This window comes from Parasteatoda tepidariorum, chromosome 7, assembly GCF_043381705.1.
Source record: "Parasteatoda tepidariorum isolate YZ-2023 chromosome 7, CAS_Ptep_4.0, whole genome shotgun sequence".
NCBI classification, from domain to species: domain Eukaryota; kingdom Metazoa; phylum Arthropoda; class Arachnida; order Araneae; family Theridiidae; genus Parasteatoda; species Parasteatoda tepidariorum.
The window spans coordinates 1,435,148-1,448,476 of record NC_092210.1 but is presented as its reverse complement, the minus strand read 5'-3'; the positions used below and the strand labels follow the sequence as shown (position 1 = coordinate 1,448,476).

At 29.2% G+C, this 13,329-nt stretch overlaps 1 protein-coding gene across 1 annotated transcript in view; it reads right to left on the bottom strand.

The window, feature by feature from the left end:
* Positions 1–13,329, bottom strand: part of LOC107440038 (putative sodium-dependent multivitamin transporter) — an 85,210-nt gene that overhangs the window by 18,418 nt on the left and 53,463 nt on the right. The window contains exons 7-10 of the mRNA XM_071182997.1: positions 8,463–8,664; positions 6,954–7,105; positions 5,044–5,252; positions 910–1,007 (exon numbers count right to left, since the gene is read on the bottom strand). Coding sequence (XP_071039098.1) covers positions 910–1,007; positions 5,044–5,252; positions 6,954–7,105; positions 8,463–8,664 — 661 coding nt within the window. The remainder of the gene's footprint in view (positions 1–909; positions 1,008–5,043; positions 5,253–6,953; positions 7,106–8,462; positions 8,665–13,329) is intronic.

Below are 13,329 nucleotides of genomic sequence, written 5' to 3'. Positions count from 1 at the left end.
TGAAATATTTATATCATTATCGTAGTATCATACATTCTCTGTAGTTTTCAAATATATTTTTTCTGCATCTTTAATATATATAAAGAGTTGATAATAAAAGGTTACAACAAAAATGTTTGGAACTAGCGCATACTAATAAACAAGACCAACTTATTTTTGCTTATCTTTCTTAAATTCTTTTCTATCAATTTACATTTTTTATTTATTTATTAAACCAGCCAATTTATTATTTATTAACCAATAAAACAAGCATTTGTTTGCTGCATCTTCATTTTACAAGTTTATAAACAGTATTAAGGCGAACTAAGCAAAATACACTGTGAAAAATTCCAGTTGAAATTACGGTAAAATGTACCGGCACTCAGGGTGTCGCTACTATTCACTGTAAAATCTATTTTTTCATAACGGAACGAAAAATCTGATTTACCGTACTTCTCACTGTTATAATTATAAGATAACTTTAATTGAATAATATTACTGTGAAAATTGAGATATAATATTTTATGGTAAAGATGGATTTTACCGATGATGTCCCTGAAGTGCCGGCACTTTATACGATAATTTGATTTGGAATTTTTCACAGCGTAGTGACGGAATATTACATAAGATGGGTCTACCGAGAGTATAGGTTACTGAATGAAACAAAAAGACTTATTAGTATAATTACTCTTAGAGAAGTTATTCGATTACTTGTAAAATAATTGAGAAGTTAACACAAAATTAGGATCTCCGCCAACAGGAACTAATTGATATACTATTTTTTATCATGAAAATATTATTTTCGTATGTTTAAAAAGAGTACTCAAATATATTTTTTTCCTTATTTTGAAGGGAAAATACGGGAATATTTGGAAAGTTTTTAACTTAAATAAGAAAATTATTTAGAAAAGAATAAAAGAAATTACTAACCTGTAATGATGATCATTAGGAATATCATGAAAGATGTACAGAAGAAACTTAACACAGGAAGCCATTGAAAAGATATTTTGTAAAGAACAAAGATATCACTAAAAAATAAAATGAAATTACTCCAAAGCTAGATCCAGAACAAAATAGATTTAGACCACCAAAAGTTTGCAATAAAATTATTTAGTATGTAAATAATATGGATTTCGTGTTTCATAAAATGTTAACATTGTTATCGATCAAAATATTATTACAAAGAACAAAGTTTTTAAAAGAGTGAACTAATAATTTTCAAGTCACTCTAAGAATTTGTTTTCAAGTGAAATGTATCACGCGTTGTTGTGTTGGTCAGAATGTAATAAAAAACATTGTTCCCTAGGAGTTATTTTAAAAATATTCGCACTAGCATCAAAAAACGCGATTATTTAAACTGACATACTTCCGCTTAGAAAAAAACCCCCACATATTGAGTTTTCTGAAATCATAACACTCATAATATGTGGGGATCTGCTTGATTATTTCTATTTCAAATCACTCAATCAATTCTATTTTTAATTACTCAATTTTTAATCTCTTAATTTGTTTGGCAAAACTGTGTGATGCACTTTCAAAAATTGCTATTTTAAGAAAACAAAATTTAGTTTTAAGTGGAAATAAAAAGACCAAGTTTTTTTATGGCCGGAAAGTAATTTCTTAATTTGCTTTTTAAATGCCCCTTTTAAGTATTTTTTAAAGCCTTTTTAACGATGGAAGATACTATACAACAAGTGAGTATGCTTATCACATATTAAAATGCTTATTTTTTATTTGAAATTAAAGTATACTAGGCTTAAGCGAATAAGTGTTATATCTTTAGTGTATACCTTTATATATATCTTCAGTGTTAAATACTTTTTACACTAAGTAAATATAAAAAATAGACATCTAGTTTCGGAATTAGACTTTTATTTAGAATTGTAAATAGGTTTTCTTATATAGGTGGAAAATATCTGAAGTTATTTAGGAATTATTATTTAACATTAATAAAAATAAATAATTAAGATTGTTTGTTCAAGTATATATTTTTAGATTTAAATAAATTTCATTTTAATTTTTTAAGAATATATATATATATATATATATATATATATNTTCATTTTAACTAAACAAAATATTAGTTCATTTATTGGCCTGAAAATTCATTACTATTCGAGTATATTTCTATAAAATTAGTTGAGATAGGAGAAAAAAGTAGTTATTATTAGTTAGCTATATAATATATATATATCCGGGGTGAAGTAATATACTTTCACATCGGAATTTGTCATTTAAAATAATGACTTCGATAACGTTATTCATTAATTCTTTAACGACTAATCGCGTGCCGTTGCACAGCCGTGGTGGGTTCAAGTTAAGAAGCAAAATAATTGGAGATCCAAATTTGAGTACTAATTTATACGGTGGTATGCCTGGTAAATCCAATGAGTTTAAAAACTCTGTTAGAAAATTTGCAGCTTCAATAGGATCGCAAACTGTATCAACGGATTTATATGTCACCAAGTTACCTGGCAATAACTGTTGTATCTTCAGATTCAATTCGTTGACGTCCAAATTTTTTTGCTGCTAAAATCGCCCTTTCTGCCAGTGAACATCGGTGTGTGTGTACATCCAATGATTGTGCAGAAATCGTTCGGTAATTTTATGCATCCAGTCTCATCCTTAGTAACTTTTTCATCACCGATATTTAACAATTATTTTGAGAATATTTCAGTAGATGGATCTTGAAGCATTTGGACGCGCATATTTACTTTTAGTTGAACATTTTCAACATTACTCCAAAGTGGAGAGGATTTCAGGCAAGCATTGATCTCATCAGCGTACGTTGAACGCGGAATGACGGGAAGTGTTTGTCTGAAATCACCTGAACTGCCGCCAAATAATTTGTCATTGTTTATAATATCTTTCAATGTCCTGTTCAACGCCTCAAGCGAATGTTTGTGTGCCATAGTGCATTCATCCCAGATGATAATTTTACAGTGTTTCAACACTGTGGCCATAGAGCCATAGTAGCTTCATTGGAGGTGATGTACCGGCCAATTTGGTACAGCGTTACTTAATCGTTGTTATTCACTGGAAGAGCAATCACATTGGCATTTTCAACTCGAAACACTGACATATCACTGCCTTTATTCACATATATTTGATGTACATTTGATGTTCTTCTTTTAAAGGCGAGCATAAGTATTAGAGTTTAATATGACTTGTTGCAACGTGCGTGAATATTGTTTTTGATTTATCATGTTTCTATGTCTAGTTTGGATTGGAATATGATTAAATAAAGATATATTCAAAATATACGTTAAATCTGTCCAAAAAATGAAGAAAAAAAAATAGTTATAAACCTATTCTCTGACCTACTGAATATACATATGAAATTTCATCAAAATCGGTCGAGCAGTTTAGGAGGAGTTTAACCACTAAAACTGTGACAAGAGATTTATATATATATAGATATAAATGCTAAAATATTTTTTCTTAAGCAATATGTAAAACTTTTTTAAACTCTTTCACTCTAGTTACCGTTTCCACCATATTTTTTTATTCTTGGTCAAAAAGGTTGTCAGAAATATTTACATGGTATTAAAGTTATCCAAATCTCGCAGATCATTATTAAAAAAATAGTAAAAAAAGGACATAAATTCATTAAAACTAGTTTAATTGCTAAAAGAAATTTTACAGTGTTTCTAGTAACCTGCTTTTACCACCCTTCAATTTACTTGGGCAATCAAACTGGTATTGATGTTTATAATTCCGAGTTCCTCAATTTGAATTTGTCAGATTTGGATAATTTTTTTGATTTTTACTTGCTCAAATATAAATTCGCTACTGATTTCTACCAACTTTGAATTTTTTTATTTAAAATTGCATGGTAAAACATTGAGGCATAAAAATTTGCATAACTTAAAATCTGAAAACATTTTATCAATTTTTAAATCTAATGCTGCATATTTTTAACACAAACAAATTTTTAATCAGGAGCTTAATATTGTGATTTGCGTAAATAATAACAGAGAGATATAATGATATGTGCAAAGTGAAATATTCGCTTTTTGGTGCCCAAACTACCGACCGTTTTCTTGTCTCGTCAACAATTGGAATAATTTCCAAATTATATCAAGTCCTCAGATTTGGCCGGGATAGGTAGGTAGGGCACCGGGCTCATGTCCGTCCAAGAGTTCGTGGGTTCGATTTCCCTTGAAGTAAATGGTGACTGATGCACGTTAAATCTGTCGAGTCTCAAAGTCCTCCATGTTCCAATAATAAATCAATACCTCTGGGGGGGGGGAATCCTGGAGTTTTCTTGTCTTTTAAATTGATTCAAAATTACAAAGTTACGGAGTTGAACATTAGTAGTAGTAAGCCCAAAAACTGGGTTTGCTGTACAACGACGGCTGTAAAATAAAAATAAAAAGTACTCAGATTTGAGCTGTGATGGATCAGGTGATAGAGAGTTCACCTTCCAATGAGGTGAATCGGGTTCAAATCCCACCGATGGCTGGTCGATACTAATTCTTCATCCAACTTGCACCGACATATCCTCAGTGGCAGACGGATCATGGGTTAGAGTCCCCTTGCCGTCAGGCTAACGGTAGAGGTTCACGTAGTCTTCCTCTCCACGTATCGCAAATGCGGGTAATATCCATCAAAAAGTCGTCCATGAAGGCAAATTTTTCCAATACTTGATCCAGCAGTTTCCTTGTCTTCTGGATTGGGTTTAAAATTACAATTCTACGGAGTTGAACATTAGTAGTCATAAACCAAAAAAATTGGGTCGACTTTTCAACGCCGGTTATAATATAAAATAAAAAGTCCTCAGATTTAGAAAATCAAAAACTCTAAAAGTGCATTTTTATTTAGATTTTGTAATTTATTATGTAGTTTTCCCTATATCACTTGCATTTTTAAGGGATTTTAAATTATCAGATCTGATTTCATAACTTAGCATATTGTTTGCACTAATGCCTATTCTGCACTATTAATAAGGTTCCATTTTAGCATGTGAAAACGCTAATATTAGATCGAAAGTAATTCGCGTGGTTAACTTTGCGCACTTACAGAACAGATTGCTTAAAATATATATGAAGAGAAATGTCGTACCTTTTATATGTAGGTAAAAGGATGGTTGTCTGGATATTTGTACTTTCATCAATACATCTTGTTGTGAAATTAGGCATTTGACTTGATGAATTAATGGCTGATAAATGATTATTCAGAGCTAAAGGAGGTTCTTTGTAACCACTGAATAAGGCTCCAAATGACAGCCAAGCAATGATGGGAACACTCAAAACTGTTCCAAAGATTATGCACTGAAATGAGTTATTAGTTTCAAAGTATTATAAGCATCCGATGATTATTTAAACTATACAACAATCTAACTGATGCTTTTAATTGGATATTACTTTGCTTTAACGTTACAACAAACATGTGGAAGAAAGCAAAAATTATTTTTTGATGCATTTATAAAAAAAAAAAAAAATTTAAAAAATTAAAAAAAAAAACGTCTTACCTTATGCTTCTCTTGACTTTATGTTGGAATTAATTTTACGTTAATTCTTTTCAGAATATTTCCTATTTTTGACACTCTAATTTTGAGTTTGATATTTTTTTACTAATTCTGTAAGTTTGTGCAGTTAATTCCATATTTAAAAAAAATGTTTATTCTTCTTTTGCTAGTTGAGAATTAGGGAATAAGAAATGAGTTAAGTATTAAATAAATAGTTTTTAAGTACTAAAAGTACCAAACCAAAAATTATTTTAAGAAAGTGTATTCATACATTCGGAAAGAAAATCCATGTGAAATATATACGTTTACGAAGTCTGACAGACAGAACGCAAAAAAAAAAAAAAAAATCTTTTCTTAACAATTAGAAAATTATTTGATATTCTGTATGGAGAAACTAACCAAGCAGAAAGGCATTGAAATTGGCCTAGCTTTTGAAAGTGGAATAATCTTTCGTGGAAAATAAAAAATTGCCCAACTAATGATTTTTTTAAACGTTATAAGCTTTTGTCACTAAGTCGATAATTCTATCTTCATTTTAACTAAACAAAATATTAGTTCATTTATTGGCCTGAAAATTCATTACTATTCGAGTATATTTCTATAAAATTAGTTGAGATAGGAGAAAAAAGTAGTTATTATTAGTTAGCTATATATAGCTAACTAATAATGATAACTAGAATGATGTCAAACTTTTAAATATAGAAATGGAGCAGAATGGTAAAAAAAAATTGACAAATAGAAGAGTACACGGAAAAGAAAGTTCCGGTAAAATTGCGACATTTGGATAATAATGACATTTTTGGTTAAAAATTTTTTTATTTTTTAAATTAATTTTATAACTATTCATTAAGTAATTTTTCCGTTCGATTTATAGGAAAATCAGGTTTTCAAAATTATAGTTCTTATTACCACACATTTCATAAAAATATAAAACTAAAAATTAAACTTAACCGAATAAATTGTTCTTTAAAGCATCATCATAAAATTACCAAATTTTACTACATTTACTATTTTATTACCAATCAACATGGCAATAAAATCCTATTTTATTTTCAATTTTGCCAAAGCGCTTCAGTCAAAATTATCGTGCTTCTTGGTGTCCCCATACACTGAAAAAATATTCTGGATAATATTACTGTATAAAGTATGGGTACTTTGAATGCTACATCCGTAAAATTCCTTATTACCCTAAAATATTATACCTTAAATTTTACAGTAATATTTATTTAATTAGAGATGATTCAGTGATTTTACGGTAATTATTACTGTGAAAATCAGATTTTTTGTTTCTTAACATGTCCCGGTGAAAATGGAATTTGCGGTGAAATGTACCGGCATTATGAGTGCCGATACTTTTTTACCGCAGATTGATTCAGAATTTTTTACAGAAGTGCCAGAAACACGTTTCACAATATTCTGGTCATTTTTACCATGCTTCTTATTTCAATGTATGAAAGAGTAAATCGATAGTTTTTAATGACTAATATTCTAGAAAAGTACTCACATTGTCATCAGCTTTTCGAGTAAGAATACCAATCAAGAAAACAGCAAGTATCGAACCTTCAAACACCGTTATGGAGGTAACAAACTGTTTTAGACTCTGAACATTGAGAAATATATATGTGATTCCGATACCTACTATGCCGTACAGAAAACCTACAATGAAATAGATGCATTAGCCAAAGAATTTTAACCATTATACAAAATATACTGTTTTTAATATAATTTTATGATTTACTAGTGTAGCTAAATGACTAAAACTATTAGAAAAAGTTTAGTGCTGAGATGCTTCCAGATGTTTTAGTTCAACGTTTGGTCACACAGAAGATTCTTTCAGGCAGAATAACGAATAACATCCCAGGAAATATTTTCCAATTCAAACGCAATTTCAGAACGGAGATAATTCATTAGTTTGAAACCTATTTTTCTTAATTATAAAACAATATCGAAACGTATGAAAATGTGTATCACAAATTAATATAAAAATCGACATTCAATCTGCTTAAATGATTTAAATACTCAAAATGAGAACAATGTTCCAAATGTTTTTACTTGCGACCCTATTTTGCTAAACTTTAGATAATTTAAAGTTGACAGTATGATTTATTTCTAATGTATTCCCCCCCCCCAATTTATTTGAACTTGAACCAACAAAATTAAATCTTAACTTGCACTTAACCTAACTATATCAACCTTTAAAATGTACTCTAAGTTTTATTTCCTTTTTTTTTTTTTTTTTGGTAACGTTGAGCTTCGTNTTTTTTTTTTTTTTTTTTTTTTTTTTTTTTTTTTTTTTTTTTTTTAAAGAAAGAAGTGAAACGTATACTGAAATGATTATTGAGTGGTCCACTGTCCAACCTCTGTACTGGTGGAAGGTAAAGTTATTTTTTAATCAGTAATTAACCCGATTTTTTGGAAAAAAAAGCAGCCATAAAAAGCATTTTTTTTTCAATGTAAAAAAGCACACTTTAGAACATTGTCTTTTCTTTTGGTGGATAATTTTGATATACTGCGCTTTTGTTCCATGGAAAAAGGCTATATTTTATTCTTGAATAAATAAGTGTTATAGCTTACAATCCTACGTAAATGATAAATATCAATAAAAAGATTTTTTTCTTCTTAGCCTTCACATTGTTATTTTCAATTCTCGATTATGTTCGAGTGTGAAAAATTATAGCAGCATAAAATACAACGCCGCTCGAATTATCTCGAGTATAAACAGTTTGGCCTGTTTAGCGCGCTCGAATTAACTCGAGAGCACAAGTTAAGGTTTTGAATCCCACCCTCACGTTAAATTATAAATAGCCCCAAATTTTGGACTATAAAATTGAATTCTGATGCTCACCTTCTTCAGCACCTTATTCTCTCTTCAAATTTCGAAGAGATATTTGCAGTTCATGGCAAATCTGTCAGATCCTCTATCTTAACATAGCGTCTGCAATTATTATTAAAACATTTTTTTTCACCGAAAATAATTAATTACGATTGCTAACTGATGGTGAGTTATGCTTACACAAAAGTTTTGCCAGAAAAACATTTTTAGATTCAGTCATTCCTGGAAAAAGTGGTTGGATATAGTCTACTACAGTGACAGTGGATAGCGAGTTCAAGGCGGAGGAAACAGTACTGAGAGACCCACTGAATATTCCAGAGATGCACAGACCAGTGAGACCAGGATAAGAACTGAATCGATTCACAATGTAGTAGGGCACCATCTGCAAATACACAAAATTGAACACAGTAGATTCCTACACTGTAAAAAATTTCTTAGAAAAAGTAGTTAAATAATAAATAAACTATTATTTTATTTTATTAATAAATTCTTATTTTATTTAATAATTATTATTTTACCATGCTTAACCAAAACAGTCTAATAACCATAAAAAATGTTATTCAAATTATTAACTGTAAGAAAATCGTGTGTTAAATGTTTTCACCTAATACGGTTAAACAACCAGAATTTAATCCACGTCCCACAAATATTAAACCATTTAGTTCCTTGCGGCTGGGTTCTTGGGGAAGCTAAGAGGGCTGATTTTTCCATTCAATGACATAGGGTTCCACTCTTTCAACAAATGAAGAATTTTCATTGCCTGCCCTCCCAATTGGTGACTATACATTATTAGAAAACTCTATCATTCACGCATAGATGGAAGCATCCTCTATGCTCAAGCTGATAAACACAATAAAGGTTAGTATTTCCTAATTCTCACAATAGATGGCATCACAAGAAAAAAAAATTAGCCCACATTCCTAGGTTCATTAGACATAACGCAACTCAACCACAACTTTCAGCAATTTTTCATCACCAAACGAATAGCCTAGCATAACCTAACTCCTATTTCAAGTAAGATTTTACTTTTACGGTTTTTCGATCATACCAGTTCCAACGGTTTCAAAACCGTAAAGATTAATTCGTTGGACAGACTTTTGCCGGCTATTTTACCGTAATTTTAGAATGAAAATTCCAGCAGTGTAAGCACCAACGCTAAAATTAAATAAGATACTCTTGACGTTGAATGTCTAGCTCTTATTGTATTGCATATATATGGGCAGATCTCTAGAACCTTTAACTTTTGATAATAATAAAAAATAATAGACACACTATTTTTTCACCTCCAGAATTGTTTGACAATGCATAAAATATGAGAAAATAATCGCGAGCATCGAAAATTTTGATGCCCTTATAAGTATAAACAAAAAATTAAAATTTTTGAATTTACCATATTTACCCTTTATTTTTCATCAATAATTAGGAGTATCATAAATGAATTGAAAAATTTTAATATTAAGTTAAATTATTATAAAATGTATAAAAAGGCTTACTTTAATTATTTTCTGCTCAAAAATATCTTCAATTAGTAAAACATAGGGAAAAAACTAATCTTTGATATGTTAAATTCAATTAATTAATCCTGAGGTTACGGTTTGACAGGGTTACGGTCTGGACAACCTAGGGAATAGATCGAAACTTTTCTCAGATGCAACGCAATGCGATGCACACAACACAGAAAATAAATTAGGCAATGACAAACGTGTGATCAACATTTTGATTGATTTTAACATTTACTTTTTAGTTTTGCGTCTGGTTACGGTCTTGACATCGTCACTGTTACCTCACCGAATGACAGTTTGTGATAAATTCAATTAATTTATAATTACTGCAAACAAAAATATTTATCTATAAAAATGATACAAGTTTGTTTTACTTTAAATAAGCTTTTGGAATATCACTAACATAAAACTTGCAGAATTGGATTGTATACCTTTTTTTCAATTTTCGCTGGTTACGGTTTGACGTGCCAAAATTTGGCGACAAACTTGAAGTGTTTGCAAACGTCAATATTCACGAAAAATATCATTCAAGAAAATATGATAGTACAGCTGAGCTACTAAATTATGTTTTTAGTGATTTTAAGTTTTTTTTAAACAGAATACGTACTGAAAAAAAAGTAAAAAGTATGTTAAACACTCTAAGCGACACTCATGAAAAGTTGTCAAATGTAGGATTGAAGTAAGAAATGAAAGCCAAAAGCAATTTACTCGCAATCAAAACTGCACGTATCTTAAAGTTAGTAATTCATAGTTATTCCTGTAATTTTATTAGAATTAATTTTCGCTTATTATGTTATATATTTATAAAAAAAGTTTGAAGACATATAGGTTAATGATTCCCGAGACTCGCCCATATTTTTATTTATATATATATATATTTTGAAAGGATTCTGGCTCTGTTACTGGCTAATTTTTTGTTTGTTTGTTTGTTTNAGTGTTGTATTTAGCTTGAAATAATTGCAGTCTTAAGTCATCATACGTTCTAAACAGGTTTATTTAAAGGTAGGCTGGTATTGATGACAGTTCACGTCCCCACTCCTGCAAAGGAGGGGGCGTGGACAAGACTCCGGACAATTCCGAAACAGCTTATCAGGATCACATCATGATGAAAAGGACACGCAAAACGATGCGTTCTTACGTTTTATACCAACACAGATTTGAGGTAAAAAGGCACACTTCGTACATTCCTTGTAACCTTACGCATTAAGGAAAATCATTTCTGATTCCTTATATGGAAGTGAAAAAGGGAACGATTCTAAAAATAACTCTTCCTTTGAAATATAAATTTATTTATATTTCAATGGTATGTTTTCAGTTTTGAATTCCCAAAATAGAATCTCTCTACGCTTATTTTTTAACAAAGACATTTTATGAAAACGAAGGAGTTGTAATTCTTTTATTAATACAAAAGTATTTATTATTTTTGTATTACATCCCCCCAAAAAAAATTTTTTGGTAAGCCAAAAAATATTTTGAATACTTTAAATTTAAAATTTTTAGGTTGGTACGACTGTTCCTTTTTCCCTACTGCAAACAACATTTTTTCAATTATGAGAAGAAAAAATATTATTTACAATGACAAAAATATGAAAAACATGATTATGCAATTTATCTATTTAGTAACTAAACAGAAAGAAAAATTAAACATTTATATAACTAATCAACTAAAATTTTCAAAAATTTTTCAAACAAAAATATACAAAATTTTTATGCAAATGAACTGGACAACAAGTGTCAATTAATCAGAATTTAAGAATCTGTGTGGTTAAAAGGTTATTTACTTGATGAAATATAACTATTCAACTAAAATTTTCAAAAAAATTTTTCACACAAAAATATACAAAATTTTTATGCAAATGAACTGGACAACATGTGTTATTTATTCAGAATTTAATTTCAACATTTGTGGGTTGTGATATTTTTCTTTGAAACATGTACTTTTTCAAAATTTTGTTTACTTAAATTTCTTTTCATTTTTGTTTTGGTAATCAGTTTCTTGGTCATTCTTTCTTTTTCTTATTTTTCCTTTTATTTTTTGTGTTTGTTATTGTTACCCTTTACATATTTTTTCGTCGATATTAACCTGATAATGAACGCATCCATTAACTAGATCTATCTTCGAAACATTTGAACTTTTTGGACATTCTTTCTTTCTATTTTTTTTTTGTTTTTTTTTTTGTTTACTTTTACTGAAACATCCTTACCATTCATTTTTTCGATGCTTACTTTTTTGAAACATCATTCTTTTCTTTTTTCGATGTTTACTTTTTTTGAAACATCTTTTTCCCCATTTTTAACCTTAACATTTTGAGAGTTCTGCTGTTTAATGTGCAAAGATAAGTTGTCACTTTTAGAATTAGCAGAGATGATCAATCTCTTACCAAATTGAGTAACAACTGGCCCGACACAATCAATAAACAAACGAAAATCTTTGCAAGTCTACAACCCTACTAAAGCATATGGTAAATCAGTATCAATTATAAGACTTTGCTGAGTTGAAAATTTCGCCTATCGTAATAAGGGAGACTCACAAATTTTGTTAAGTGTTAATTGTCCTTTTGTTTGGGTAACATAAATTTTCACATTTATTAAATAGGAATATTTATTTTTGACCAAGTCCGAAAAAGTAAAAGAATTACAAATTTCTTTAAGTTTGTTTGAAAACTCTTCATCGTTAGATTCAAAAGAAAGTTCTGAAAAATTTAATTTTTTATGTGGTTAGATCTAAAAAAATCATTTGGAAACAAAAGTTTAAAAACTTAATTTAGTTTGCCGTCACTAGTTTAATTGACGTTTGAACCACATTTTTTTTTCTAAAACATTTTAAAATGCACGAAAGAACAATATTATATCATAATTTAAAAAAAAACAATATAAACACTAGAAATGCAATCTAATCATAATAACATACTATTGAATTATTCATAATAAAAAGTTTAGAGCAAGGCTCAAATTTAACTTCAATAAAATATGAACAACCTACTCTCCAACGCCGACCTTCATCAATTTCGTTGAAGAGAAGAAAAAAAAATTTTAGATGCACGATAAATACAATACTATATCATAATATTATATAAAAAATATATATAAATACAAGAAATACAATCTAACTTTTAATAATACTCTATTCCATTATTCAAAATACAGTGATCTCTCACTTATGCACCACCTCTTTTATGCACCTTTTTCATTTATACGACGATTTTTATAGGTCCCAGTACATTAGATAGGAAAATAATGATAAACATCCTTCGTTTATGCGTCGCTCTAAAAATAAATTTTTCAATTATGCGCCGAAATTTTAGGCTAGCATTTTAATTTTTTAATCCTTTAAATATTTTTTCTTTTAAAAAAATTATTTTAAATTAAAAATGAAGCAAATGAGCAATCCTTGTTACAGATAAAAAGAAATATATGTTGTTAGATCCTATTGAATTTTCTTTCCCCTGCGACCTTTTCATTTTTGCTGTTTCTGGAAAGACATTCTTTCTAAAATTTTGAATAGGGTGTCTTATCTGTTACACCAACAACAATGAAAGCCCATT